This window comes from Anolis carolinensis, chromosome 3, assembly GCF_035594765.1.
Source record: "Anolis carolinensis isolate JA03-04 chromosome 3, rAnoCar3.1.pri, whole genome shotgun sequence".
Lineage (NCBI taxonomy): Eukaryota > Metazoa > Chordata > Lepidosauria > Squamata > Dactyloidae > Anolis > Anolis carolinensis.
Window position 1 is genome coordinate 86,824,544 of NC_085843.1, and position 27,966 is coordinate 86,852,509.

A 27,966-nucleotide genomic window follows, 5' to 3' on the forward strand; every position below is an offset into this window, starting at 1 on the left:
CATCAGGCGTGGGAGAGTTGTAAGAAGTGAAGTCAAATTATCATAACATGCAGAAGGTACAGACAAAAATACACCAGAGCTTGAATAATAGGAACAGTGACAATTTCAGGCTTCTTAATTTAAAATTTTCTACTTTAGGGTTCTTTGGTTCGAATATGGCTCTTCCTGGGGTTTAATTTGTGTTGACTAATTCTTTTGTTTAGAAGGGTCTGAGGTAGAAAAACAGTTTCGATGTAGAAGCTTTCTTTCCTCTGTAGAATGATGAAGAGCATTGCTGGCACCTGATGGCAGACATTAGAAGATGGACCCGTGAACAACCTCTTAAAGTTGTACCTGACATCAGTAAAGCCTTTAATACTGTTGGCAGAAGAGATACAGGCAGAGCTGGCCCTAGGTATTTTTCAAGTGTAGGCGAACAGAATTCCCCCCCCCCCCCCCAAACCAATCACAGAAAAATAAAAGCAAACATTTTCAAATCTTAGGAAAGTCCTTCTGAATTCATAAGTGGCAGTTTCACTACCAGTCACATTTGCTGTCTAAAGTGAACGTATCACATAGTTTTCTGGGGCTAAAAGTGTCTATATCTCTGGCTTATTTTTAAAATAGGGCTTATATTTTGAGCATCCTCAAAAATCCTGAAAAATGATAGGTCTTATTTTCAGGATAGGCCTTATTTTTTGGGAAACATTGTATGATTATATTATAATATATTATATTATAATCCTCATGTAGTAAGCTTCTGTCCATTGTATGCAGCTAGACAGCATAAAAAATACAACCTTTTCTTAATAGATTACTAAAGAATATTGGTAGCAGTTTCACAACCAGTGTTTTTTAAATGGGAAAGAAATAATATGTTTTTGTAAGTTATAGGAAAAATTAGCAAAAAGAAGTCTTTTGCCATGTTCAGTGCAGCATGATTTGAGCATCTCTGGATTCTTCAGTTACAAACAAATAAAAATATATTCAATTCACCATAAAATATTATGAGAACTGGACTTGAAAACAGGCCTATTTGCCAGTTTTTGTTTTTGCTTGTACATTTGCGATATATTACCATAACTGAAAACACATGTGGTGGTTTACACTCAATCGACTAGCAGAGACTTCACAAGAAATGGAACTGCTATTTTTAGGTTCCTGCTAATCTTCATAAATGTATGAACATTTTTGTCTGTCATTGGGTTTTTGCCATAGAGTATCCATGTACATCACATTTATCTTCAGAAGCTTAGAATCCTTTGATTGGCTTTCTTACTGTTCCAGCTTCTAGGTATTTTTTTTGACGGCACATTCTTTCTAGTGTTAGAAGCCAGAGGCAACAATTTCTAATTTAAGTCCTTAGATTCTTTGATGGGGAATCTGATTTAGGGCAATTCTGTTGAGAAACCATTTCAATATGAAGTGGAAGGCCTGTCAGGTTTCCTTTTGAAATGTCTTTAATTTTTGTCCTGCAGCATGTAGGTGAGCAGAAATATCTAATAAGTTTAGATATACTACCCTTAAAAACGATCTCACTGCAACTATATCTTTAGTGCCATCATTCACTTTATAGTACAGTAGAGTCTCACTTATCCAACTGTCGCTTATCCAATGTTCTGTATTATCTAACGCAGTCTGCTTTTTAGTAGTCAGTGTTTTTGTAGTCAGTGTTTCCAATACATTGTGATGTTTTGGTGCTAAATTCGTAAATACAGTAATTACTACATAACGTTATCACGTATTGAACTACTTTTTCTGTCGATTTGTTGTAAAATATGATGTATTGATGCTTAATTTGTAAAATCATAAGGTAATTTGACGTTTAATAGGCTTTTCCTTAATTCCTCCTTATTATACAACATTTTCGCTTATCCAATATTCTGCCGGCCTGTTTATGTTGGATAAGTGAGACTACTCTATTCAGAAATGGTGGAGTAATGAGCAGTATTGTGGCATGATGTGTTATAGCACAGCTTGTAAAACTGGGTCCCAGCCCCAAATAGGGTCCCTTTAGTTCAGTGTTGGGGTTCAGAAAAATTAACAGTAATAACTTTCTGAATTCCACCTATACCACCTAGACAACAATGTGCAGTGTTTACGGTGGACTCTGCAAAAAATGCTTCAGCTATAATTCATAAAAAGGAAAATCAGCATGTTTAGCAAGCCGTCTAGATGCTGATTTATTATCAGCAAATATTCAATTTTATACCTATTTTCTATACCACATGCTTGTGAAAAGATTTCTCAGACAGAAAGGCGTTGTGAGTAGAAAATGTTTAAGAAGCCCTGCATTAGTATATCACTTTAAATGGCAGATTTGGAATAATAATGAAGATCGGACATTGATTAAAAATTAATGTTCCCGATAGAAAAAGTATAAATACCATTGAGGACACTGAAGGAAGGTTTTCTACATGCTTACTAGTAGCACATTCATCTGTTCCTAATGTTCTAAAATGTATTTCAAAATAGCCCAGCTTAAAATATAACATACAAGCAATCTTGTTCCAAGTGTTTTATTCAATAAATGGCTAATGCTGAACCACACTCGCTTTCCATTTGGCAATTTATAATGCAGCAAATGAATTCTCCAGGGTACTGATATGTACCAAATTGCTAAAAATAGTTTTGGAATATTTTTTTTCAAGGAGAAAGTATGGCATAGTCCAGCCTGTGATGTGGGAGATTTCCTTGATAGCCATAATAACAGTTATTTGCTTAATTTCATACTTTCACTGCCCATGAAATTATGCCAGCTGGGTACTATTCCTGTAGCTACTTGGCTGAACTAAACCCATACACATATTTAAACAAAGGTAAATAAACTAATGGAACCTACCTACCCCTACAGTATTAAATCTTAGTCTTTCATGGCAGTGTGTACATTCTTCAGAAATGTACAAGTGATGCTCAGAACGACAGCCTAGTGCTAATTTAGTGGGTCTCACATGGTTAATTGGAAAGTACCATATCTCAAAGTTTCCTGGACATTTAAGGAAAGTTAGTGGTTCTTCAGCAGAGAAAAGTGGAACATGGTCTGCATTTTTTTCACAAGATTCCTTCATTGCATTGAGTGAGGCAGCCATTCTAGCAGTAACAGCAGTGGCATCTCTCCTAAGTTGCTCTTCCTGAACCTGGCCACTTTCCTTTTTTTGGAGAACAGCATTATATATGCCATAGAGCTTTCTTCATCATCTCCTAAACAAGCCTCCTCCGAGGTATTGTAAAACAACTTGATCTCCTGTCAATGTTGAATAAAAAGTTCAGCTGCCCTTTGTGTTCTGCCTTATGTAGTAGCACAGCCTGATCATAGTTGTAGACATTCCCTTTATAATGTTTGATACATACTAGGGTGAACACTATCCTTGAAAATGGTACAGGAATATCAGGAACAAAGAGAAAGATGCTTCTCTTCTGAACATCTTCAATTTCTTCTCTGTATGGCATGAGCCATGTTCATACAAAATAGTAAATTAGCAATACAGTAGAGTCTCACTTATTCAACATAAATGGGCCAGCAGAACGTTGGATAAGCAAATATGTTGGATAATAAGGAAGGATTAAGGAAAAGCCTATTAAACATCAAATTAGGTTATGATTTTACAAATTAAGCACCAAAACATCATGTTATACAACAAATTTGACAGAAAAAGTAATTCAATGTGCAGTAATGCTAAGTAGTAATTACTGTATTTACGAATTTAGCACCAAAATATCACTATGTATTGAAAACGTTGACAACAAAAATGCATTGGATAATCCAGAACATTGGATAAGCGAGTGTTGGATAAATGAGACTCTACTGTACTCACTTTAAAAATATATAAGCATGGACAACATTCAAAGATGCTATACTGTCAACCCTCTGCATACATCAATTCTGCTTCCACAGATTCAACCATCCATTCCCCGGAAAAAAATTAAAATCAAAATTCAAACTTTGATTTTGCTACTTTATATGAGACACCATTTTACTATGCCACTCTATAAAATGGGAGTTGAGCATCCATACTTTTTGGTATGCACAGGGGATGCTAGAACCAAATTCCAGTGAATACTACTGTTTTAACATCATTTACAGATTAATAACCATTTTGTTGTTTTATGAACATAAGGATAATGTAACTAATAGGCATGTGTGATCCAGGAAAAAAATGGTTCTAAACTCTCTTCGAAAGTAGGGGGCGCTGGCGCTTCATTTCTAAAGTCATTTCCAAATTTTGAAGCAAAAAATTTAAAACTTTCCAAAACTTCTGAATATTTGTAATTAATTCGTTAATGGCAAACGCACATTCGCAATAGCGAAAAATAGCATTGAGGGGGAAAACTTTAGGCGATTCTCCCACCCTCATTTTTTGAGCTACCCTGACAAGCCTTCTACAGTGGTAGAACACATTTACCATTGTTAGCTCACCAAATTTCAGAGCATTTCCCTAATCCTCTGATTTTTGGTGAATTTTCATAGCTTTTATAAAAAAAATGTTTTTAAATAATTACAGAAATCTGTTCCTGGTTTGAAAGTCTTATTTCCTGTTTCATTGGGTTGTCTTTACTTTGAAAGTCGTTGTTCTACTTTAGGAACTTTGTCTTTGCGGCTGAACCTCATAATGAAATTCATAATGTTTCACTTATCCACGGAATTTTAGGGAGTTATTACAGCTTTTTAAATCCGCTTTTAAAAAAGATCCTCTCTGCCTCCCCTTGGAATGATGGGACATGCAGTACTTTGAGGAGGCCAAACAAACAAACAAGGAGAGGACCTTGAACCCAGAGGATTCAGCTTTGTAATGTTTTCTGCCTCTCCCCAGATGAAAGGAGAGGCAGAAAGGAGAGGCACCCCCAGCAGAGAGGGTTTTTTGGAAATGATGGGACATGCAGTGCTTTGAGGAGACTTAGGCCAAACAAACAAACAAACCCAACAGGCAGAGAGGGCTTCAACCCAGAGAAGGATTCAGCTATGTAACGTCGCTGGGCTCCCCAGACTAAGGGAGTATAGCAGAGAGGGGTTTTGGAAATGATGGGACACGCAGTGCTTTGAGCAGAACAAAGGCGTCAGATTTTTTTAAAACAAAACAACTCCTTTCCCCTCCCCAAACTTCCACCTCCCCCACTTTTGTCTCCAAAAAATGCTTCTTCTTGCTCCTTTAGAAGAAAATGCATCAATTTTTTTAAATAACCCCTTTCCCCTCCTCAAACTACCAACCCCCAGTTTTGTCTCAAAGAAAAAATTGCTTCTTCTTTTACTCCTTTATTTTAGATTTTATTTTAGAACCCTTTTTATTATTTATTTTAGAACCCTTTTCCCACCCCACCCCAAAAAATGCCTTCTCTTCTTGGTAAAGAGTCGACTCCTTTTTTTCAGTGACTGCCCCAGTGCCTCTGGGTCCCCCTCCAACAACAACAGGCCAGGCAGGCAGTCAGACACAGGCAGCAAAAGACCAACCACCCTCTTCGCTCCAACTTCCAAGCCAGAATGAGCCTTGTGGCATGCAGCAGACGCTTTTAAAGGAGGACGTCCAAACCCCTCCCCTTACATGAACATCCACACCGATTGGGCAGAGAGGCAAGTCTAGGCTAGGCTGCTCCTCCCTGAAAACAAGTTTGGTTGCTTCAAAAATGCTTTTTCATATATCCAATCTAAATTACGAGCCCATTAAATGAAAGGGCTTCAACGCTTCGGAATTGAGGGATAATTTTATTCCAATTTACAACGATTTCAAGGAATTTGCCCATGTCTAGTAACTAAGGTGCTGTCCTAGATTTGCTGTGGATTTTTTTATGGAAGGAAAGTTAATTGTTAAATAAACTTCTGTATGATATTTATCTTACTATGTCCTAGGGCACATCTGTATGACCACTTACAGTATTGAAGAAAATGGTTTTGCTGTGCAGACGATTACACAGTAAATGCTGGAACCACTTTGACGGTCGTATGAGGACTACACAAACTCTAGAGTACTGATGCTCATTAAGGGCCTTCTTTTGCATGCTTCTGTGAGAGTTTGTTGTCTGGTCACCACAATTCAAAGCTAGCTTCAAACTTCATTAAATGGTCAGTGTAGATGGGACCTAGAGATACTTTCCACATCCCATCTTTTTAACAGGGTTGATGTAACCTTATCCAAAGAAACTCAATTCAGCAATAACAACAACCAAAAGAGGAACTTAAGGAAACAATGAAACAAAAATATTGAGTTGGACTGGATGATAACCCTTGCAGTCTTTTTCATTTTTATGATTTTATGATTTAATAATAAAAGAAGAAGTAGAGGACGAAGTAGAAAAAAGTAGTAATAGTGTAATGTCTCCCAGCCTAATAATTTTTCCATACCAATAGTAAAAAATATGTTAAGTGTTTTATTCACACATCCAACAAAAGTAGTATCTAGTAAAAGCCAATGCTTGTAGCAAACATACTAGGACAGAGCAGGCATAATTGCCTGTTTTAAAATCCCACTAGGAAAAAGCTTGGTGCCAAAAGAATACTCTTCCATGAAGATACAGCATACGTCAGTGTATAATAACTGAATGTTAAAAATGCACAGTATAAATGGAAATCATAATAGTAGCTTGTCAAATAACCAGGGCTTAGTAGAATGCATGTATAGGATTTGTTATTTCTTTATATCACTTAATATTAACTGCTGATCCATATCATGTCTGTTCTCAGATGTCTTTCTGATCTGCAGTATTTCTAGTTTTGTTTTTTGAAGAGGTTGATATAGATTTGTTTTCAGGTGTGAAGCTGAATTGTACACATTGTCTTGTGGGTTGAACTTTTGTGTATTTGATAAAATGTGGATTTTATTAATACATTCTAGCAATCTCTAGGTCCTCCAGCATAATTCTATGGTCACCTTCTAGCAGAGATTCCTAATGCAGTGGTTCTCAACCTGTGGGTCCCCAGATGTTTTAGCCTTCAACTCCCAGAAATCCTAACAGCTGGTATACTGGCTGGGATTTCTAGGAGTTGTAGGCCAAAATACCTGGGGACCCACAGACTGAGAACCACTGTCCTAAAGAGATATTTTTCAGATTATAAAAGTATTATTTTATTCACAGTTTTTCTACTTTTGTAGAGATCCTGCACCTCTTCACTCCTGTTGAAAGTATATTATAATTTCCGATTTCACATAATTTGGCAAGGATGATGCTTTCCTATGATCTCTTATTGCGAGATTGATTGATCAGTGATTCCTCCCACCCAAATCTATTTTGGGTTAATTAATTGCATGGTGTTCTTCATTGCATTTCAATTGCAGTTTAATCATATCATCATGAAAGGTGTTTTTTTAAAAAAAGAAAGAAAGAAAGAAAGAAAGAAAGAAAGAAAGAAAGAAAGAAAGAAAGGTATTTAAAGTACTTTGAAACCTGTATTTAACACACACATATAAATAAACACTAGAACTTTCTGAATACATTTTGATACTGCAGGTGAATAGTTGCAGCATTTGAGAGGACCAGACCTTTCATGGTTATGTTACATATGGGGTAAAGTATTATAAGTCATAATTTATAATGGACTGCAATAAAAATGTGAGTCTAATCTCTTTTTGTTCTCTGTTTGGAGACTAGCAGACTAAAGTTCTCCCACTGATATATTGTACATGTGGATGACAGCTGTGTATGGAATCTGTAATGTGTAAAATAGTCCTGAGCCTACATTGAGACATTAAGGAGAGAAAGAGGAACCATATGCAATTGTTACTGCACATTCTGTAAAAATGGGTCCCATTCCTCTCTTTTTAGGGTGCATTTATCTGTTTCTCCAAAGCAGTTTTCTTTCACTGTAGGAAACAAGAATAACTCTGCTGTATTCCCATGAGTCTTATTTGAATGCATTATTTCTATGGAGGCAGGAGCATTATGTAATCCTGTTCTTAAAAGTGGTGCAATGAATACAGGAAGAGCGTATCCTCTCCTGAGAGTGCTCTGGAGGAATATGTAATGCCAGCTGCTCTTGAACAGTCTTCCAAACTTGTTAGTGAAATGGGAGTGAGGCAAATTCATTATATTTTATAATATTATGATTATGTAGTGTTTCAGGGCAGTGCTGATGAAAGTAAAAGGCTGGCCGGGTTTGGTTTGATTTCTACAATATATATCAGGGGTATGGGACTCATGTGATCCTCCAAATGTTATTGGAGTGCCAGTCTCAGGAGCCCTACGAGCCCTTGTTAAAAGTCAGCAATGTTGGAAATGGCAAGTTAACAACATCAGAAAGGTTGCCATCTAATGCCAAGGAAGCTCTCCCGACCCTAAACCAGTGTTCATGATCAGTAATGGACTGGATGAGGGCAAACAATTTGAAACTTAATCCAGACAATACAGAGGTACTCCTGGTCAGTCGTAAGGCAGGTCACACTCCCCCTGAAGACACAGGTCCGCAGTTTGGGGGTCCTCCTGGACTCGGCATTGAACCTGGAAGCCCAGGTATCTGCAATGGCTGGGAGGGCCTTGGCACAATTAAAACTTGTGTGCCAAACTGAGACTGTTCCCTGAGAAGCCAGATTGGCCATGGTGGTACATTCCTTCCCATCTGGATTACTGTAATGTTCTCTACATGGGCTGCTCCTGAAGAGTGCTCGGATACTTCAGCTGTTCCAAAGAGCTGCAGCCAGGTTGCTAACTGGGGCTGGCTCCACTGGCTGCCAATCTGTTTCTGGGCATAATTCAAAGTGCTGGTTATGACCTTTAAAGCCCTAGATGGTTCAGGTCCAGGCTATTTAGCTGACCACATCTCCTTGTATGAATCTGCCCGGGCTCTGAGATCTTCAGGAGAGGTCCTTCTCTCGGTCCCACCTCCATCTCAAGCTCAAGTGGTGGGAACGAGAGAGCGGGCCTTCTCTCAGTGGTTGCCCCTCAACTTTAACTCTCTGCCCTTGGAAGCCAGAATAGCCCCCTCCCTGCTGTCCTTCCGGCGGCAGGCTAAAACCTTTTTATTGATGGAGGCGTTTAAAGATGAAGGTGCCCAAGATCTAGTTAGGGTGTGCAGTAGTTTTTAACTATTTTGATGGATTTTAACTGTGATTTTTTAATGCCGCTTTTGTTTAATTCTGTTTTAATGTTTGCATTTTTGTATATTTTGAATTGTATTTAATACTTTTATGTCAAGCCGCTTTGAGTCCCCTTTGGGGAGATAAAGCAGGGTATAAATAATAATATTTTTTCTTCACTTCTGCTTACTGCATCCCCAATTTGCATGGTTTTACCCACAGGAGTAGAGAGACAGCCAAGTGTTTTTAAGAAACTAGAGACAGCTATGCTTCTTTGTCTGAGGATCCAGAGATGTAATGTGATACTTGCAGCATGTTGCAGTGACTAATTCATTCATTTTGCAATTTCTACCTCTTACTGGATATAAAATGCAGATTTCATGGTTACAACTATCCCCTATTTTGTGTTAACATAAAGCTAGATGAGGGGTTCTAAAGAATGCAAAATTATGCAGATTACTGTGTGATATTTTGGTTGATCCTTCAAAAATGAAGCCCAAATGTGAGTTTTGTAAGTTTTTTTTTCTTATAGCCGGTTGTAACTATCTATATTTTTAATATTTCTTATGAAATATAAATAAATAAATAAATAAATAAATTGTTTGTTTGTTTGCGTAAGAGGTTTCCTTTTAAAATAAATATTTGAAGCAAATATAGGCCAATTGATTTGAGAAACAATTACCATTTCTTTTGAAAAGGGATGAGATATTTTGCTGAGCCCAAACTGTTGTTAGCACAGCTAAGGATCTAAGAATATGTTGACAACTGTTATATGCCTTGTAATCATTATTGATTATAATATCTTAATTGTAAGACACAACTGAAAATAAAATAAGTGAAAATAATGTGTTGAAAAGAGGTCCTGATCACCAGAACTTACCACTGATGTCTAGAATAGTCCCATACAGTAGGTGTTGATATAGCATAATATAGCATAATATAGCTCAAAAGGTTGTATGATTTCATCACATGCAATAAAATTAGCATTCCACACATTTAAGAATCGGCAACCCACGGAACCTATCACATGACACAAGCCTCAACTGTGGGTTCCAGGTATTTCACCATTTCTAAAGTGTGGGTTTTTCCTACAGTTCCTAATGTGATTTGAAAATAAAATGATGACATTGTCATGGGGGGAGGAGCCAAGATGGACAGTGTCGAATCCTTTCTTCCACCATAATCTTTAGAACCAAGGAGGAGATAGCCCAGGAGGAGTCTACCCCAGAAAAAGTGGTTTCTTAACACTGATGCCTTAACTCTGATCTAGCTGAAGGGAATGAGGGCAAACGACGGGGGGGGGGGGGGAGTGGGAAGAAACGTATCTTTCCCATGTGATGGCAAATCAAATGGATAAATCTTAAAGAAAGCAGATAAAAGATTAGGTGTTATGGGGGTAGGAAAGTCTTCCATTTAATTTCAAAGCGGGGCATGGCAAATCTTAAAGGAAAACCAACAGTTTCTTTGTTTTACTTATCCCGAGGGATGAAGGGGCCGGGCTGTGGCTGTGGCTCAGCAGGTGAGCAGCCTGCTGCAATAAATCATGCTGACCATGAGGTCATGAGTTCAAGGCCAGCCCGTGGCGGGGTGAGCACCCATCAATTAAAAAAATAATAATAGCCCCTGCTCGTTGCTGACCTAGCAACCTGAAAGATAGTTGCATCTATCAAGTAGGAAATAAGGTACCACTTATAAAAGTGGGGAGGCAAATTTAACTAATTTACGACGTTGGAATGAGGAAGTGCCGTCACAGTGGATGATGAAGCAGCTGCTCCCCCCGTGGCCAGAATCGAACATCCCCTCAGGAGAAGGTTAAATTGCCTCTGCGTCTGTCTCAGTTCTATGTGTATATGGGCATTGAATGTTTGCCCTATATGTATATAATGTGATCTGCCCTGAGTCCCCTTCGGGGTGAGAAGTGCGGAATATAAATACTGTAAATAAATAAATTAGCCCATAGAGATAGTCAGGATTTTCCCATAACAGATGTTAAGGTCTCCTGATTAAGATCATGTAGGCTTGTTGCTGGTGTGTACCTTCAAGTCATTTCTGACTAAATTTAGGCAGCAACTATTAAACTCTATTAAACTCTCATGTATGTGATTGTATTCCTTCTGTTTATGTGATTGTTTTAGTTCAATTGCTATGTTTTGTTTTTGTTTTTAATTCTTATAGCGCTTTATAGTGTTTTCAGTGGTTGATTGTACAATGTTTTATACTGATTTTATATTGGAAATCGCCCTGAGTCCCTTTCAGGAGAGAGGGCGGTATACAAATAAACGTTTACTTACTTACTTACTAAGTTGACTAGGGAAAGTATCATTGCAGCCCTACCTGTAAATATCCTTGGCCCTACTATTGCTTTTACAATTGAGCAGTGAGACTTCTCTGTCCCTGGCTACTGAGCTGAAGGCCCCTTCAACACTGTGGGTTGCCGATTCTTAAATGTGTGGAATGTTAATTTTATTGCATGTGATGAAATCACATGTGAGTAGTGAAATCTGCATTTTATATCCAGTAAGAGGTATATCCCAGGACATGAACTCAGATTATCTGTTTATCCCAGATTATCTGACAGTAGAGATTTATATAATCCAGTTTAAAGTAGATAATCTGGGATCAAATCCTGAGATATAGGGCAGTGTAGAAGGGGCCGAAGTTCTATGTCACTGAGGAGGAAGTGGGATTTCCCAATCCCATTTTCTACTGCTTTAGTAGCAGTACTCTACCTGGTACTCTACCTAGTCATCATTCTGCTGGATTTTGTTTCATCAGAGGATGGTAATGATGGCAGATTGTTGCACAGGATACTGGTCCTGAAGATTTATTGCATTTTTGTGTCAATAACTGGAGATACCAAAAAGTATGTTTCATCATTCAGAATTCTATCTGTTGTGTATGGTTTAAAGTAAAAAGTTTACACTGCAATCTTATACCTGTCTTCTCAAAAGGAACTCTAGTTGAGTTCAACCAGACCTACTTACAAGGAACATAATATTCAACTGCAGTCTTGGAGCATCATGGAGGAGAGCAAAATGGTTTCTTAAAAGGAAATACGGATTTAGATGTTTAACTGGATCAGAATTGAATTCTTGGCAATTTATGTGAAGAACAATTGAAGAACAATTTATTCTTTAGATTTTGCACTCCAGGCTGTTTTGCTTTGGTGAGTCAGCTTTGGAAAGGTCTAAGTAATTAATCTAATTTGAAGAAAAAAATATTTAAAGTGACACATTTTGTTGAAAGTTCTCTCAAGATGAATCTCACCATTCTGCCAAGTATGACAATGCAGTGTGAGGCAAACATTTCTTTTGCTACATCTTCAAAGCCCTTGGAAACTGTTCTTGAAACCTGATATAGTACAATGTGCTTTAAAATTCTAGCAAGCTTAGTATTTTCTGCCATGGAGTTGTTGACATGGCAGCATGTCTGCTGGCATCAGCAATTTTAAAGAAAGTAACAAGAGAAGGCAAGGAAAACTGCTTGTTAAAATGGGAGCAGGGGGAGGTTCAGGGGGAAAGGGCTGAAAAAGAGTAAAGGAAAGTAATTACTGCTGTTGATCAAGCCAACTGCAATAAACTGATAATCTTTCTTTGAATCAATAAATCTGGGATCTAGACTAAAATATAACATGTGCATTTCTATTTTTACTCATTATTGGAGTCATAGATGAACCAGGCAGAAAGCCAGAATAGCATTATACTTTGAGTGTTAATGTCAAAGGTCAGACACCAACTGAGAGCCAAAATATAGTTTATTTAAGTAATAACTCAAAAACAGCTCAGTAAATTATTGGAGACTTAAAACACTTAATCTTCAATGTTATTAAGCAGTCAAAACAGAAAAAATGCCAAAAACATGAACTGGCAAATAATCCGGATTAACCAGAGAAATAATCTGGATTTAACTTAAAGTACTTGAACTCAGCCCAAAAGCTCACAATGAGCTTAAAGTGGCAAAACAAACAAAGGTAAACAGTTACGAAGCCCCAAAAATGGGCTGTGGCGCAGGCTGGAGAGCAAGCCAGGTGCAGCCAGCCTGCAATGAATCACTCTGACCAGGAGGTCATGAGTTCGAGGCCCACTCGGAGCCTATGTTTGTCTTGTCTTTGTTCTATGTTAAAGGGCATTGAATGTTTGCCTATATGTGTAATGTGATCCGCCCTGAGTCCCCTTCGGGGTGAGAAGGGCGGAATATAAATGCTGTAAATAAATAAATAAATAAATAAATAAAAACTTCCCCAAAACCCAGGAGTACAACAGCGATTCCAAACTGAAGCAAAAACCCAAACCAGGCTAAAAACTCTTTGCTGTGAGCGGCAAAAACAAACGAAACTGGAAGATGCAGAGGAGTTAGCGGCAAGCTGCTGCAGAGACAGAAGCCGAGCCAGGAGTTAAAGGAGCAGAGCGTTGTAACGTAGTCGAGCTGGTCCGAAGTCGGGACAAGGAAACAGCGTCAGGGTCGGGAACGAAGCCAGCAGTCAGCAACAGTAGACAGCCACAGAGATAAGAATGATGCCAAGCCGAGTTTGGGAGCGAAGAGATAAGCCAAGTCGAGATTCAATCCAAGGTCCAAAGGGTGAAGTCATCACAAGAAGGTCCACGTCACAGGATGGTACAAAAAGCCAAGACAACGAAGGCAAACAGCAGCTAATGCAAAATAGCAATAACAGTGCAGTCCAGGAAAACCCACACAATTCCAGCCCTCTGTTGAAGAATAACCCGGATCAAACTTACATCTGTTGCAAAGTCCCAAGCCAGTCTTCAGAATCATGTACAGGAAACCCAATGGCACCCAGCAACACCTTGCCATACGCAAAGAATAGTGGCCAAACATCCCCAATTTATTTAGGTTTCCTTGGGCATCCAAACTTCCAATGCCCTAGGATCAGGTGTCCCAAGTTCCTCATCAGAATCTGAGCTCCAAACAGCCAACGCCCTAGGATCAGGCGTCCCAAACTCCTCATCAGAATCAAGATCATCCTGCCCACACCCAACTCTGTCCACACCTATGGAACTACCCTCATTCCTCCAGGCAGACCATGTGGGATCTGCTTCTGAAGATACCCAAGCCTCTCCAGCATCTACAGCATCCATGGACCCAGATTCCTCCCCAAGATCCTCCGGAGCCCGTGCCCAATCTATGCCAACTTCTTCCATCACCACCGGTTCCTCAGCATCCATTTCCACCTCAAGATCCCCTCCAAGTCCCCACATGAATCCTCCTCGGAAGACTCCTCATCAATCTCCCTGATTCTCTTCCTGTGTAAATCTTCCAGCAAGCCTTCCTCGCAAGGGTTCTTCGTTCCTCTCCTGATCCCACCATTATCACTCACAGCCTCAGAAGACCAATTCACAACAGTTAATTTCCAAAAGACCAATGGCTCAAATATCTGTTTAGCCATGGAAATGTACTATGTGACCATGGGCAAGGCATACCCTTTCAGCCTCCTCAGAAGAAGGCAATAGCACCCCCCACTCTGGACAAATCTTGCCAAGAAATCCTGTACTAGGTTTGCCCTAGAAACACCTAAAAGGCATATTACAACAAGATGATCCAGAATCTTACATCAGGATATTGCTCCTTTTTCAATTTTTTAACGCCCTTGCCTTCCTCCTGCATTGAAAGAGTGTGACTTGCCCAAGGTAGTTTTCTATGGTTGAGTGGGGAATTGAAGCCTGGGCTCTCAGAGTCCCAATTGAATCCTCATATCACTATACAACACTAGTTCCTATTTTTAAGTTAATCATATTTGGATAGTCAGGTGAAATGTGTTTCCTTTTTGTATATACATATAGCACCCTTGGGTAATCCACTGGTTTGTCTGCTGAGAGGACTCTGTATACTTACCAACATGAAGAACTATTGAGTCTAGATTTCAACCTAGGGTCCCCAGATGTTTGGTCTTCAGATCCCTGGCTGGGATTTCTGGGAGTTGTAGGCCAAAAACATCTGGGGACCCCAGGCTGAGAACCACTGATCTAGATATTTCTCTGCCCTAAGAGTCTTCCTGAAATTGTGCCTGCCATTCCTCTGTGATAGCATATAGTAGTGGTTGATGGGGAACACATGGAGAACAGCTTCTCCATCAGTAGCTGTTACACTGTGGGGATGCCTGGAATGTTTTTCTTCTTCTTCTGAGAAACCACAAGATATTTAGTCACATTTCAAGATGAGTGTTCTATTGAGTGATGTGGCAATCGAATTTGATCATTGCCAGAAACCATGGCTCCTTGCATGCTAGAACCGATTATGAACATTTTTATGCACATGAGATTCTTTGAACACCTGATAAGTTTCCCATCCATGCCTGTCAAATAGTTGATATGATAATATTGATCTTCTGCTAGAGTGTTATATACACTGTCCCATCAATCAAGGACATTCTAGGTGATGGATATGGGAGATTTTATTTTCCTAGCGGAGGGCACCATTGTTTTGCTCATATAAAGGCCAGTACTGAAAAGATTGCATTTATTGGTGCATTATGATTGCTTAATTACAGCCAAGTCTCTGGATCTGTTAGGTGGTATTACAAGTTCATGTTACAGTGTTCCAAACCCATCCAGATTAGTATTTTTGTGTACTGTTGTTTTCCTTTATTATTTAAAAAAATACTATTTTGATTATCCAAAATAGCATCATGGTAAAATGGATGTAACAATCATTCTGGCTTAGAGGCTGAGTTGAATATCCATGAGTAATATCAATTTGGGATGATTGTTACATTCAGATTCTGCTTCTGCATCTGATTGCTATGGCGGCTGCACATCCATTTGTATCTCTTGAACCATCTTATAGTGAAATCTTTTTTTAAAAAAGACTTAACAAGATTTCTGTGTGTGACATATTTCACCTACCATATTAATTCCTTGATCCATTATATTTTGGAAAACAGCTTAGCCATGGTTAGATCCACAACTTGACTGATTTCACTATAAACTGATTTTGCTATGAATTCTAAGAAGCATAAATGCTTATGCAGTTTATTTTTCTTTAGGATGTTGGTTACATCCCAGTCCTCACTTTGCTCATCTTGCTGGAGCTTTCCTTCTTTCCCCCCCAATGTATTACATTTTCTTTTTTGCTGCAGTTGTTTTTCTTTTCTTTTGTATTGTAGGATCAGGATATTCACCCCTTGAAGATGATGAAGATGTGTATGCACACAATAGATATAAAGGTGAATGCTTTGCTTATATACTAATAAGGATCATCTGTTGCCAAGAGAGCTTTTTCTTTTCCTGCCTCAAGCATGATGCCTTAGGGTATGTCTGCACTGTCCACTTTTTGCTCCATCAAAAATATTTTAATCCATAAACATGTATTTGATTTATAGCTTGCCTTTCTATAAAATGTTCAAGCACTCCTAATATTTTATATCTCATAAATTATAATTGTGTACAATTCATGTGTGGCATTTTTCCTCAACTTGCTCATGCTGTCTCTGTTTAGTAGCCTTAGAAATGCTGCATCAACATCTTCCCAAATGCATCACATATTCTGGTTTTGTACAGCAGTATCATAATGGACCTAGAAGGTACAAGAATCCATTATGATTCTGGTGTTCTCTCTCTCTCTCTCTCTCTCTCTCTCTCTCTCTCTCTCTCACACACACACACACACACACACACCCACACACACCATGCCATTCAAAATGGGAACAAGGAGCTATATATAATTTGAACAAATTATAAACCACAAAGCTCACAAGACATGGTGTATACCACATAGTATGTTTGTGAACCTTGTAATTGCTACTCTGGCTGTCTGATGCGGGGAATCACCACTTTGAGCAGACCTCTGAGATTTAGCTAAAATAGCTAAAACAGCTGGATTTTCTGACTTTTCTAAGGATTATGGGAAGAAGGAACGCCCACATTTTGTGTCGGTTTGGATGGATTTTCAGATGAAAATTCAGCCTCATTTCTGTTTAAGTGTATGTATGTGAAAGGGTTTGAGGGCTGGGGAGTGGGTAAGGGGGTACTTGGGGACTGAAAAACAGAGTCCAAGGTCCCTCATATGGCTTACACCATCCCTGGTTTATCATCCTTGGCCAGAGTATATGGATAAAGCCATAGACTGTAATGAGAATATACATGAATTACCATAGTTTTAAAGTAGCCAATGTGTTGGAATCTCCCATTTTTTCTGTTTGGGTTGTTGTGTATTTTCTGGGCTGTGTGGCCATGTTCCAGAAGCATTCTTTCCTGACATTTTACACACATCTATGTCAGGAAGCCTCAGAAGTTGTGAAATATACCTTTTTTTCTAGAACCCAAGGCAACCCAAGGCAACTTGTAGATCAAGATATAAATACATGATGACTCCCTTACCGGCAGTTTCATTTATTCATGTCCAACAAAATAAGTCCTCTAGGGATTTTCTAAGTTATCCATCAAAACCCTATGGTATTCTTGAGCTCGAAGTCATTTCATTTCAATAGGGTTGATGTATTCTTGTGAAGTCCAGGGACATATTCCCCATGGATGGGTGTGCGCGTCATGTCAGCGTGGAGGTCAGGGTGCGTGCCGGGTGGGTTTCCTCAGACACCATCGATCCTCTGCACACCAGCACTCTGATGAATTGGTTGAATCGTCTGCCACACCAGTTCCTCTGTTCAATGTCAGACTCAAAGACATCTCTAGTCTAAAGTCCAAACATTTATTTAATATCTATAAACATATTTACAAAGCATAGCAAAAGCCATCGCTCTGAGCTGGCATTCTTCTATAGCCTCTTGCCTCAGCAAGCACCAGCTCAACACAGAGAGAGATAAGATAAAACACATTCCTCAGTCTGCAGGAAGTTCCGACCTCCAAAGCCGGAAACCATACCTGATAGGTCATAGCAATCACAACAAGCTGTCAGTCAAAACTAGCCTGCTGTTAACTGTTTCATTGCTGAAACACACACTCTTGCACAACAGCAGAAAACACTTGATTTACATTTCATATACATACAACCATAATCCAACACGTCATACTGTGTTCAGTACTGTGGATTGTTCTAACTGTGATTAATCAAAATGGTGGTGCAAACATAACACTAACTATAGTTGTTTCCAAAACTGAAAGGAAGAGGAGAATGGTCCTACCATGGCAATTGGGTAATATTACATTGATTCCTTCTAATATCCAACTCTTTTGGCAAGTGCTGGCAGAAATGGAGCAAAATAGGAACCCTGGGAAACCAGAGGAAGGTATTTGTGTATTGAGGTTTGAATAAGTAACAGAAAAATCCTTTCAGCATATTCAGTAGACTTTCACTGGAAAACAAAACAAACCATCAGGGATGAAGTAAAGAGTGTAAAAGCCTGAAAAAGATCATGGTTAGCTAAAATAAGAATAAGAGCATAAGAGAATTGATTGTACCATTTTACCACCCGCTGTATGCATCCATAGTATGAACATCTAGGCTTGATAATGAAGCATCAAAGAGCAAATGAGATTCATATGTTCATGTGTATTATATCTAAATATAGTCACAAGTGAGATCTAAAGATTGCCTGTCATATCTGAAAGAGGGGAGAAAAAGGAAGAAAGGAAAAAGAGTACATAGCACAGGTGTAATATTTTGTTTGTACTGGAAATTTTGTGAAATAACAGAGTAACAGAAGATGCCTAGATATCTTTACACTCAAGTAAGTCCCATTAATTTCAGTAATATGTGGGTATAAGCTTGTACCCTTTTCATTCACAATAGATTTTGATAGGTGATAGCTTTTTTTGTTTTGAGTGGATGGACTTCTAATCTTTCTAACTGTCCACATGGTGGCAGACTTCACCTACAAACATTGAAGTAAGAGATGAGTTTTCATCCTGCCACTTATCCTTTTGATTTTAAGTTTTAAGGTTTAAGTGCAAACTTTACTAATGTGTTTTACAGTTCACCGCAGAACACACCTTGCCTTTGCTATAGTAAATTTGGAGAGAGGAGTGACGTATTTCTGCATTTTCTTCTGTGTAATTCCATATTCTCAATAAACTTCAGCCCATCTCCACAATTAAGCTTATTCCATTGTTTTGTATATTCGATTTCTTTTCATTCTAATGTATTCCCATTCTTCCTTTTCCCAGATACACCCTGGTGTTCTCCTATCAAGGTGAAAAATGGCTATGCAAGTTGCAGAAGTCCTCATGGGGGGTATTACAAAAATGTCTTGGGGACAAAATGCGATATACGTTGTCAGAAAGGTTATGAACTGCATGGTCCTCAGCAGCTTATGTGTCAGTCAGACAAACGCTGGTCTGGGAAAGTTTTGTGCAAACGTGAGTGGCTCATGTAGAAAATCCCCTTTTGTTTTCAGTGCTTCTGGCCATCTAACCTCTGTATGCATTTTAGTGTGTGAGTAAAAATAAAAAGGTTTCTCCTTTAGTCAAATTATTTAGTTCAGTTTAGCTATGTATCCTGAAGGAGAGTCCTGTACCTGGTCTTTCACGTTCCACTGGTCCAGGTTAATCCAGATCACAGTTCGTCCTAAATATAGGTCAGGAGCAAACAAGACACACCTTGATAAGGTGCCCACAAGGTGTACCTACTCGAGATGACTCAAATAAGTCACCTCCTAGAGTAAATGGATCCACCTAATGTATTGTTGCTTCAGTAGTTATCTGCTGTAATGACCAAAGTGATCCCCACATTTCATCATACACATTACCCACCCCTGACCTTCAGAAGCCTCTGTGTGTGTCAGATTTTTTCCCTCTGCACTTCCTCCTGTTTGCTTATCTTTGAATCCATGTTTAAATGTGTGCTTTGCTTGAAAGATAATTATAAAAATGTACATTATGAAAAAAAATAAACAAACCCTATTTATTTAGTTCAGTGACAGTGCGTAGTGTTTCACAGAGCACATGATATTGTGTATTGAAGGACAATTATTTTAAGGGGGAAAAGTTCTCTCTCTTTTAAGCAAATGATGCCATATTGATTAAACTGAGAAAAGCCTCCCACAAATTGTACCGGAAGATATTAAGCAATACCAGCAAAAGAGAGAAACACATTAGGGACTGCTATTAGAAAGCAACTCCCTACTAAGGATTTTCTTTGCAAGCCTCCTATTAGTAAATCAATATATTGACTTGCATTTGTACAACTGGTTTTTTTTTTTTGAAAGTCTGTATTTTTGGAACTAGCCAAAAATCACACTTGCATGTAAAAGGAAATTAGGAAACAAAACTTATTTTTGAAAATTTTTCTCTGATTTAGATTGCACTCTGTGCAGTCTCTCCAGATTCACACTTGCCTCAAAAAGACAAGAGTTATTTCTCCCAACCTGGACTTTCCACAGATATATAAACCCCACTTGCCTAGTTTCTAACAGATGTCACAACCTCTGAGGATGCCTGCCATAGATGTAGGTGAAATGTCAGGAGAGAATGCTTCTGTCAGCCTGGAAAACTCACAATAACCCAGTCTTTCCATAATAATAATCTATGTTGGTTTTCCCCTAGAAAAACGTTGTCCAACCCTTTTGATGCCACCTAATGGAGGGTTCAAATGTGTAGATGGTGCATATTATAACTCCAGGTGTGAGTACTATTGTTCACCAGGATACCAGTTAAAAGGAGACCGCATAGTACAGTGCATGGATAACAAAGTCTGGAGTGGAAGACCAGCTTCTTGTGTTGGTAAGTAGAGAATCAGTACAATGCAATTGCATTTGGAGAGCAAGGAAATCAGGAATGGCAAGAGTCATGAATAGTAAGAAGGAGTGTGCTGTTCATGATTGCTCTCAACCGTATATGTAGCTCTCATGTACTGCTTGTGGGATTCTTGTAGTCATCTTGGTAGTCACTACATTTGCTTGAGTAGGCTTTTGGGCCTGATGCAGCACATCTCTAATGTTAATATATCATCTATATATATAAAAATGTAATGTGCGTAATTCCCATGGAGTAAACAACAAAACCAATGGACCAAATCATACCAAATTTGGCCACAAAAGACATAGTCATCCAATCTATGTCTTTCCACCAAAAAACCCTATAAAAAGAGGTCCAAATTAGTGAACCCCCCCCCCAAACCAGAAATTACTAACTACGCATGCACAGAGGCCCTGTGGGAAACTTGGTGATGTTAGCCAGGTGGGCGCGGCTTCAACGGCCACCACACGCTGATGGCAAGGCTTCCTTCCCTTTCCCCGCCCCCTTTCCTCCTCAGAAGAGAGTGCCCGCAGTGAGAGGAAGAGAGCCACAGGTCTCGGAAGGCCTCCCCAGCTCAGGAAGGTGGCAGATGGCCGGTGAAAGAAGAGAATGGAGCCTCAAATGGCTCCGGGATGCACCACACACAACTTGATGCCTCAAAGGACCTCTCCCAACCCAGGGAGGCACTGGACGGGAGGCAGAGTGGAGAATGGAGCCCAACCAGCTTTCCCCCAAACTTGGGAAGGAAGCAGGCAGGCGGAGGGGGGGGGGGGATGGAGCCAAACGGCTCCTCAAACAACCCACACCCAACCCAGAGCCATGCAGGCTCAAAACATTTACACTTGCCTCAGGCAGACAAGAGTTCTTTCTCTCACCCTGGACATTATTTCACAGCAGAGCCGGTCCAACAATGAGGCAAATTAAGCGTTCACTTCGGGCGCCAAACATATGGGGGCGCAGTTGAGACTGCTTTTTCTGTTTTCTGATGTTTTGGTGCTTAATTTGTAAAATCTTAATGTAATTTGATGTTTGATAGGCTTTTCCTTAATCCCTCCTTATTATCCAACTTTTTGGCTTATCCAACGCTTTTATTTTTCAGTGATTACTTGGGGGGGGGGGGCAAAATTCTGTTCGCCTACACTTGAAAAATACCTAGGGCCGGCTCTGTTCCACAGATACATAAACTGCACTTGCATGGATCCTTCAAACACAGGCTGCTTTCCATTACATTATTTTCCATAACAACAGACTATGCCACACCACAATGCATGGCTGAGCACAGCTAGACATATTCCAGACAAGAAACAACCAGAGACAGCAAAACCTCCAGTAAAAGATTCCCCCTCAGAGTCATTATTATTATTATTATTATTTTTATTTTTATTGTTATTATTCTTAATGGATTCCTGGGAACCATTAAAATGAAAAAAAAAAAAAAAACCCTGGCAGACAGCATTAAAAAAACTATACAATATGGACAGTAAATAAAGAACAACACTCTGAAAATAAGGGTATTCCAGACAGGAAACAACCAGAGCCAGCTAACGCCTCCCAACAAAGGATTCCCCCAGGGAGGAAACAACCATGCTTTGAAGCTGCAAGCCCATTCAGTGCTAATCAAGGTGACTAATTACAACATTCGTACTTGCCTCCACAAACAAAAACCCAGTTAGGACGACGCCACAGCAATGCATGGGCAGGCACAGCTAGTCAAATATAAACATAGAATAATCATGAACATGTTTGTTGTCACCAAGATGGAATTTGTGGTACTGAGTAGCTTTGCTGAAACAGTCTATTACTGTCTTCGACATTTTTGTCCACATTGTCATAGCTCAAATGTAATATTACTGCAAGGAAGAAATGGAATTTTTTTACATCAATTCACAGAATGTCACCCCCATTACAAATGAACAAGGAGATATGGGAGTTGTGTTTATCTGTGATCACCTCTATGGAGTTAAAGTGATTTAAAGCACTTTCATCCAGAGAGAAGGGTTCACTGATCATGAGGGTCTAGGGATGCTGTTCCTATAGTAACCCAAGGTTGTTGTCTTAATGTATCAAAATCTGTATGATACGGTGGGAAGAACTATGGTTCTTTGGTGCTCTATGGTGAGAGTCTGATATTCTGAAATGGTGACTGTTAACCAAACACTTTTCTTTTTTCTTTACCAGTAGTATATATATGTTTAGATGATGTCTTAAACATTGGGATTTGGGTTCATGAACACAACTTTTTTATTCAGAGGGACTCCTTGTTCCCATGATTCTTCTTATGCATTGTAAACAAGTGGGCCAACCAGTTTTAAACTGGTAAAGCCTGTAATTATGCATGTTTTTCCTCTCAATCTGCACTAAGAAGGACTGCAATAATATGCAGAGTCGCCAGCTTCTTTTTTATGGCAAACACATCAGACGAGTTTTCATCAGAAGCAACTACCATAGTGTTAAGATTTTCTTTGTTTTACACTTTACACTTTTTCTTTGTTTTACACTTGAAATGCTGAAAATATAATATGTATTCTTTTCAATATGTAATTTTTGCTTAGAATATTTTAGGAATTTACCTGGGCTCTTTATTGTATAGTGGTATGAGAAACATGTGTCACACAGAAGGAGACAGCAATCCAAAGTCACAAAAATATGCCAAAATCCATGCAAAATGTTAGATATATATGGGTTATGTTGTCTCTAATAAAAATACTTCTTCTATCATCTCCTGACGACCTATTTTTCCAAGTAGCTACACAATGCCAACATTCTTTTCTTTTAAATTATTAAAATTATTCAAAACCTGAAAATTTATAGCTCACATTTGCATATTGGTCAGACCACACCTGGAATACTGCGTCCAATTCTGGGCACCACAGTTGAAGGGAGATGTTGACAAGCTGGAAAGCGTCCAGAGGAGGGCAACTAAAATGATCAAAGGTCTGGAGAACAAGCCCTATGAGGAGAGGCTTAAAGAACTGGGCATGTTTAGCCTGCAGAAGAGAAGGCTGAGAGGAGACATGATAGCCATGTACAAATATGTGAGGGGAAGTCATAGGGAGGAGGGAGCAAGCTTGTTTGCTGCTGCCCTGGAGACTAGGACACAGAACAATGGCTTCAAACTATAGGAAAGGAGATTCCACCTGAACATCAGGAAGAACTTCCTCACAGTGAGGGCTGTTCGGCAGTGGAACTCTCTTCCCCAGACTGTGGTGGAGGCTCCTTCTTTGGAGGCTTTTAAACAGAGGCTGGATGGCCATCTGTCGGGGGTGCTGTGAATGCGATTTCCTGCTTCTTGGCAGGAGGTTGGACTGGATGGCCCATGAGATTTCTTCCAACTCTACTATTCTATGATTCTATAAAAAACCCAAAAACCAAAATACCCTGCATGGTTCTTCCTCTTGTGGAGTGTGGAATATTTTAATACAGCTCAATTTGGCAAGTGCTATGATTAGTAAACATTACAGCTGTGCAAAATTTCATTTGTGCCTCGTTTGTCATATCTATTTTGTAAGATTTGTAAATACGACTCAATATTAAGAAACGCAAGGGGTGCCCACGCAAAAAACTTTAGATTCAAAACTTTGACCTATGACTTTTGGAAGAGTTATGCAAGTCTCATAAAAGACTCTAGGTCTCCATTGCGGGCACCACTTCTCCCCTAAAAGGGCTGGGTTTGGTTCCTCCAAAAGACCCTGAGGAGGATGGTAAGGCCACAGTGGAAGGAGAAGCCCTGCTCTTTCCCCAAAGTGGGCAGCGAGGGGCTCCCAAGGTAAGCGGGAGGAAGGGATGTCTAGCCAGATGACCGGGCAAGGAAAGAAGCCCCTCCGGCACCTGACTGGCCCAGAGACAGGCAGAGACCACACTCACATCGAGGCTTTAATGTGGGAAGCCAGCTGAATTCTAGAAAATGTAGTTTAGGGCGAGGCCTTTTGAATACTTTGCCACAGGCGTGCTTGCCTTCCCAAACTACGTTTCTAAGAATTCTGCTTACTGCCTTGTGCCTCCTCCTCCTCCTCCCTAAATATTTTGGTGGGAGAAAACCCGTGTTCATTCTTTAAAAGGATTTTGTGATAAAAGAGGATTGTTGGGAGTTGAATCAACCCTGTGAGGTAGGCAAAGTTGAGAGGCAGTAAGTCCAAAGTTTACCTAGTAGGTTTCCTATTATTGTTGTTGTTGTTGTTTCAAAAGCTGGATGGGGATCTGTTGGGGGGTGCTTTGACTGTGCTTTTCCTGCTTGGCAGAAAGGGGCTGGACTGGATGGCCCTGGGGCTTTCCAGTGACATAGTACTGTTAAGTTTATGTTGGTTAAAATTTTTTAAAAATCAGTGGATGTGCAAACTTGGGGGGAATGTTGTATTTATTTATTTATTTAGTTATGTTGTATTTATTTATTTGCAATATTTATATTCCGCCCTTCTCATCCCGAAGGGGACTCAGGGCGGATCACATTACACATATAAGGCAAACATTCAATGCCTTAACATAGAACAAAGACAAGACAAACGCGGGGCTCCGAGCTGGCCTCGAACTCACCTCTTGGTCAGAGTGATTTGTTGCAGCTGGCTGCAGCTGGTTGCTCAACAGCCTGAGCCACAGCCCGGCTCCAATGTTGTATAATTGAAAATAGAAGTTGAAGGAAATAGTTATTGTAATTTTTAAAAAATGTTGTTCATACAAACAGCATGGGGGTAACAGTGGTAAATGTATTCTACCATTGTAGCAAGTTTCATCCCGATAGCTCTAAAAATAAGGGAGAAAGGAGCCCTGGAAGCTCCCCCCCCCATCCCCCGTGTGCAATTACATAATGAAAAGGCAATGGAAATTTTGTTATATCATTATAGTTATGATACGGACATCTTAGGATATTTTAGAAACATTTTAGAAATGATCCCCCCCCCCCAATTTAGTAATGAGTATTGAAACACTTTTTCATTGATTGCACAGGCCTAGTAAACATCTTTACTAAGAGTTCAGTTTTTGTCTACTATTCGTTCCCTTATCAGTATTATAGAAAAAAATAGAGAGGAAAAAACTAATTACTAGGATTTAGATACGATATGTTACATGTCTGGTGAAATCATTTCCAGAAAAGGAAGTGGTTAACAGGGAAACGGGATTCAGCTTGTATATGAGCATTTCACTGCTTTTTTTTTTTGAGATCTCAGAGAGACTTCAGTCAACCAATCCATCACTCTGCAATTTAGAGATTTTAAGTCAAGTTTAAGTAATCTTCTAGTGGCTTGATTCGTTAAACATTATTAATGTACTGGTTGTACTGTGTGTGTATTGCATTATTAGTACCATTTTAAGCCAAACAGTAATACCTATGTATGTGTATTTTTATAGACACAGAGCCTCCTAGAATTCAGTGTCCAAGTATAAAGGAGAAAATAGCAGAGCCCAATAAATTGACAGCCCGTGTGTTTTGGGACACTCCAGAGGGACGGGATACAGCTGATGGCATTTTGACAGAGTGAGTGAAGAGGTCAAACTACAGTAAACTATTGCCTGTGTGTCATTGTATTCACATCCCATTTGGGAGCTTTCCAAAAGCAACCTGTGGGTTGAGAAGATTATTTAAAAATTACAAAAATATTAGAGAAAAACATGTTCCTCAAACATGAGAATTCCTGATAAGCCTTGGATCTTGATTTTGGATGACATGAGTTTAATTATTGTTTTTAATATCGTTGTTTTATATATATGTTTATTTTTAATGTATGTATGTTTATAGCATCAAATTACTGCTGCTCTGACTCCCCCTCTGGGGTGAGAAGGGCAGGATATATATGTAGCAAATAAATAAATAAGACAAAATCTGAACTGATGTCCATCTTTGTATTTTAGGACATATTCTACCAAAATGTGCATGTGATTGTTTTATGCAAAAGCAGTATTTTCTGAGCAGCACAGAAATATTACTTTTTCTGCACAGAAAATGCTGTAGTTGATGGCTTAGGTCGCTTCCAGATATCACTTAAACCCATGCCGAAGTAGTTTTAAGAAATCTGCTTTGGCATGGGTTTGAGTCCCCATGCCCCCCCCCCCCCAAAACCCAGGCTTTTTCCGGGGGGGGGGGGGTGGCTACATGCCATCCATTACAGCCCACAAAACAACCCTTAAAACTTAAAAAAAATGTACCCAGATGCCATTAAGTTGCTCCGTACATCCTCCTGGTGTGAGGAGACCCGGGGGGGGGGGGAGGGGACCAGGAGGAAAATTGGTCTTCCCCTCTCCAGTTTCCTGGCGCATCATTTCTTTATTCCAGGAGGACACAAGGAGCACCTTAATGGCAGCCGGGTACGTTTTTTTTAAAGTTTTAAGGGTTGTTTTGGGGGCTGTGAGGGAGGGGCTGGGTGCCATACTGGACCTTTAGGCTCCAAGAGCCCAAAAGGTTTGGGATGGTAAATGGGGACCTGGAACTACCCAGGGGTGAGTCCCCACAGGTCCAATGCCCCATTGGACTTCAGCCTTTCAGGAAGGCCTGGATCTAATGAAGTATTTATTTAATTAGGAATAACCGAGGTTATTCCTAATTAATTTGTTTTTACCAGGGACATCATTTGGACAACCCTGGTAAAAACTCAGACAGGTCTCAGGTTTAAGGCCTGTCTGGATGGGCCCTTAATCTGCACAAATTTTGCATGAAAAACATTTTTGGGGCATGAAAAAGCCTTGATCTGTACAGTTTTCATAGACATCTCTACACAAGAAAAAATGTCATCATTACTTGCTGTTTTCTTAGACAAGAAAATTAGTGAGTAATACAGCCCTGTGGAAGTGGAGTAGACTTAGTCTATGATAGCTTTTGCTACCAACTTTTTTTGTGCCAGCTAGTATATAAGGTACATACATCTCTAGTGTGAATAGAATTCTTGATAGTCATTTGGCCTCATCCAATATAGTTATGCCTAAATCACATCGGCAAGCTATGGGGCTTGAACTACATTTAATATGTATCCAACCTCTGTGGCAAATATGCACCAACAGGTTTATGCTATATTTATTCCTAGGCCCCTTCCACACAGTTGTACAAAATCCACATTGAACTGAGTGTGGACTCAGATAATCCAGTTCAAAGCAGGGTATTACAGATTATCAGCCTTGATATTCTGGGTTTTATGGCTGTGCAGAAGGACCCCTAGTTTCCTAGATAGCAGCAAAATAAATTTGACTGCATATGCAATTTATGAACTAGGAGTAGACCTATTAATGTCAACAGAGACAAATGTATTATTGGTTATGTATTGCAGCCAGTGGGATTATTTTGGAAAAGAGTAAATTGTGCATTTGTGGTAAGTTTGAGCACCAACCATTTAGGCTTGTTTTCCCTTAAAAAGCAATTC

The 27,966-nt window shown here is 39.4% G+C and overlaps 1 protein-coding gene across 4 annotated transcripts in view; it reads left to right on the top strand.

The window, feature by feature from the left end:
* The window catches only part of srpx (sushi repeat containing protein X-linked), a 45,440-nt gene that overhangs the window by 11,783 nt on the left and 5,691 nt on the right, over window positions 1-27,966 (top strand). The window contains exons 2-5 of one of the 4 annotated variants that reach the window (XM_003218931.3): window positions 16,099-16,158; window positions 19,055-19,246; window positions 20,432-20,608; window positions 25,967-26,093. In XM_003218931.3, coding sequence (XP_003218979.1) covers window positions 16,099-16,158; window positions 19,055-19,246; window positions 20,432-20,608; window positions 25,967-26,093 — 556 coding nt within the window. The remainder of the gene's footprint in view (window positions 1-16,098; window positions 16,159-19,054; window positions 19,247-20,431; window positions 20,609-25,966; window positions 26,094-27,966) is intronic. The other 3 variants (XM_008107380.2, XM_008107381.2, XM_062977195.1) reach the window with 3 other exon arrangements.